Genomic DNA, 3,794 nt, shown 5'->3' with positions numbered 1-3,794 from the left:
GGAAATATTAGATTTTAATTTTCTTATAAGATAGTAAAGAACATTTACAAAGCTGCATTTTGAAGAAAACCCCATCGAATTTGAACATGAAACAAAAGGAAATATTGCCTATGTTTAGCTATATCTCAAAATCAATATTTCCAAGTTCCGACTGATTTTGCTTGATTGCATCACAATTAATCTTGTTCCGACGAATTGCAACCGCACTTAGTTTGTTGACATACCCGTGTTGCTTTCGCTCACCATTTTCTTTGATTTTGACGTCATTCCCCCTGTGTCATTCCAATTTTTATTTTGCTAAACAAACAACAATAACATCCTCAAGAAAACAAGCTGTGAATGATACAGACTCACGATTTCCATATTACTTTCAAATTTCAAGGATATATTCCTTCTACAAAAACTATGAGCCAATTTACAATGGCAAAGTTTAATGACCTCCATTGAAAAAGCATATAGCTCCAAATTTGAGCTGATGTTGTGACGTATGAGTTTCTGTACTATAAAACTCACCGGTAGTTGAATGAATGTACACATACATTGGGGTTAAGAACTGTGTCGGTGTAGATGAGCATACTTGATATGAGAGTAAAATCAATACGATCAACGGTGGTTGATGTGTCTTCTTCTAAGAAATGAGGATGAAAGAAAGATTTACCGAAAGACTAACGTTACAATAGAAACTCGCTGCGAATTTGACTTAATCATTACGCTGAACGTTGCTTACAAATCCATACCAAAATGAAATTTAAGGTAACTTCGTAAAGGTCTGTTATTCATCTTCAATAATGGTTTCATGTTTAAACAACTTTATAAATAGTATAAATTGACCTTCCCGTTGTTAGCTAACGGGGTTGTTAGAGACCAATTCTAATGATCTACATATTTAACCTATATTTATGCACAGTATTTAGATTAATTAGATTTTTACAAATTTAGATAATAAAAAGTTTATGACAAATTGAAGGGGTGGGTGTAATAAAGTCCTAACCCACCTAAAACACATGTTACTGGTTTCGCGATAAGTTGTTTTTTGACCAAGTACATGAGAATTTCCATAAGTAAACTTATAGTGGACCAAGTACATGAGAATTTCCATAAGTAAACTTATAGTGGACCAAGTACATGAGAATTTCCATAAGTAAACTTATAGTGGACCAAATACATTAGAATTTCCATAAGTAAACTTACATTGGACTCGTTCAATGAAGGCAAAGCCAAGCAAACGTCGATCCCATGCCATGAAGAGATTTGTCCCAAATAAGAAAAAAAAGCAGGAGGAACATAAAATCCAATATGTGCCAAAGTTGACAATAGATGGAGAAGAGATTGCGTATATCCACGACCAGCCCATGCGATTCCTCGGCAAGCTTATCTTCAAAGATCTGAAGGATAAGGAAATCAGAGAAAATCAGAGGACATCAGACATGCTGAAAAGGACATACAAAAGCCTACTCAATGGAATCATGAAGCTGTGGATATATAATAGTTCGCTCCTACCCAAAATGACATGGGAGTTTACATCTACAACTTCGCAATTACGTACATCGAGGGTTTGGAAGCAACCTGCACCAAATACTTGAAAAGATGGGCAGGAATAAGCAAATGTACCACCAACAGTGCTCTATTCAGAAGCATGAAGAGGTACGAGCTTCAACTTAAAAGACTCACCACTTCTGTAAAATGCATGCAAGTCACCAAGCACCATCTCAACACTATGCTATATATGGGGAAAACACAGACTCTCTACAAAGACTACTTCAAAAGAAAAGAAAAGCAATTAGGGTGGAATGGAGTCAGAGAACTTGAACAAAGAGAATGAGCTGTAAAGAGGTCAAACAGACAGAGTAGGACTTTATTAAGGAACACGAAACTCCGAGAACAGAGAAAATGCCTCATTAGTCTGGTAAACGACGTAGATGAAGAAAACATGCTTGTGTACCTTTATGGATGCGCCAAGCAAGGACAGTAGATGGGACTCTGCCATGCAAGGAGATACATCTTGGAAGACGCTCCTGTATGTATGGCCACCAGAGCTCCTATCATTCCATGTCAATGACATCCACGACCAGCTTCCATCACCAGCTAATTTGAGACTCTGGGGAAAGACCAACCTTGGATCCTGCCATTTATGTCATCATAATAACTGTATTCTATTCCATATCTTAAATGGATGCAACTATTCTCTGCAGAGTGGTAGATACAACTGGAGACATGATCAGACACTGAAAGCTGTAGCAAATGGCATAATGCCCTTCATTGAAGAGGCAAATCAGAAGTCGTACATCCCTCCAGAAGATACCAACTATATGACTACTATTAAATTCCTCACTAAAGATGGTGTAACCTACCGGTATCCAGCACTGCCTCTTCCAAAAAGAGATACAACAAACCTCCTACAGAAGACCACTGACTGGGAATTCCTGATGGATGAGGAACATAAGCAAGTAGTATTTCCTCCCATAATCACAGAGACTGCAAAACGTCGATATCACCATATATTCTGAAATGACCAAAACAGTTATCATCATTGAGCTTACAGTCCCAAATGGAAGAAAACCTGTCAAATGCCAATGTAAGAAAGAAAAGCAAATACCAAGATCTTGTAGCCGACTGTGAAAATAGGGGATGGTGTACGCACTACTTCCCAATTGAAATTGGAAGTAGAGGTATCTATTACACGTCGCTGACAAAATGCATCGCTGCTCTTGGAGTACCAAGTGGAAAGAGACGTAACATCATGTATGTGACCTCTAAAACTGCTCTCAGATCCAGCTATGTGATATGGTTATGCCGTCAAAACAAAGCATTCCGACAGATAGACCTGATTCAAAGCTGGGAACCGTCTCCAATTGAAGATAAAGAAGACGTACCAGCACAAGACACTCAGACCTAAATATGCCAAATGACACTCCAACTGATAGTAAGACTATCTATAAGTTCCTGTGACCAGTCAGTGTCCTTAATGTCTTTAATTGCACATCCCAGTTCCGCATGCAAGCTCTGCTCAGCTGACTCTACTCAAGGGTCTGCTGGGTAATATAGGGGCATTGATTTGGCACGCTGTTTTACGCTACTCATATCAGCTGTTCCTAGCCTGAAAGTAAGACGGAGCGCCCAATCTCTGATGATGGTTTAATTACATCTACCTCTGAGGGAAGCGGGACGGTTGGGATCTCTCAAAACCGGTTTAACCCCCCAGAGTCTGGTCCTACTGGTCCTAAGTCCAGAGACCTCAGAGAATTGTTTCATGCCTACCTAAGACAAGCAGATATGCAGCTCAAGAAATACTTCCCGAGACACCTTCAAAGAGACATTATAATGGAGTGCTCATCTGTAGGGTGAAATAAGGCTCCTAACGTGACCGCGCTGGTGATTATCCAATGAATTACTTCTCTACAAGCATAAAGTATAGAAGTTCTTCAACAGACTAACTATTTTGTTGAAATCATTCGTACAATTTTTCCACACAAACCGGTCACTTGTAAACTTACTTGTCACTTATTGGGTTAGGACTTTTTGCCCCAAGAATTCCACACTAGTTTCTAGAACTACTTATGAGATGGATATTTCTTTTAAAAAAAAAATCAAATCTAGTCGTTGTTGATGCAAAAAACACGTTTTCAATGATTCCAGATCAACATTGTTGTTTATAGATAATCTAGGACCCCAGGTTTAAAGTCGGTGGCAATATAGTGCTAACCCTAATTTCTTAAAACAGGAAACATAACACAGCTGTAATCATGCCAATAAGTTCATATTGGTGCAAAAATTACACATTATTTTAATAATTA

At 38.4% G+C, this 3,794-nt stretch overlaps 1 protein-coding gene across 1 annotated transcript; it reads left to right on the top strand.

The window, feature by feature from the left end:
* Nucleotides 1–1,919: 1,919 nt before the first annotated feature.
* Nucleotides 1,920–2,507, top strand: LOC140166756 (uncharacterized). The gene has a single exon (XM_072190250.1). The coding sequence runs from the start codon at nt 1,920–1,922 to the stop codon at nt 2,505–2,507; it is 588 nt and encodes a 195-aa protein (XP_072046351.1).
* Nucleotides 2,508–3,794: the final 1,287 nt, after the last annotated feature.

This window comes from Amphiura filiformis, chromosome 12 (assembly GCF_039555335.1).
Source record: "Amphiura filiformis chromosome 12, Afil_fr2py, whole genome shotgun sequence".
Taxonomy (NCBI): domain Eukaryota; kingdom Metazoa; phylum Echinodermata; class Ophiuroidea; order Amphilepidida; family Amphiuridae; genus Amphiura; species Amphiura filiformis.
This window is presented reverse-complemented; position numbering and strand designations above follow the sequence as displayed.

What these genes read in the sequence shown, in the direction of transcription:
- LOC140166756 (XM_072190250.1), top strand. Translation starts at nt 1,920, where the DNA reads ATGAAGAAAACATGCTTGTGTACCTTTATGGATGCGCCAAGCAAGGAC.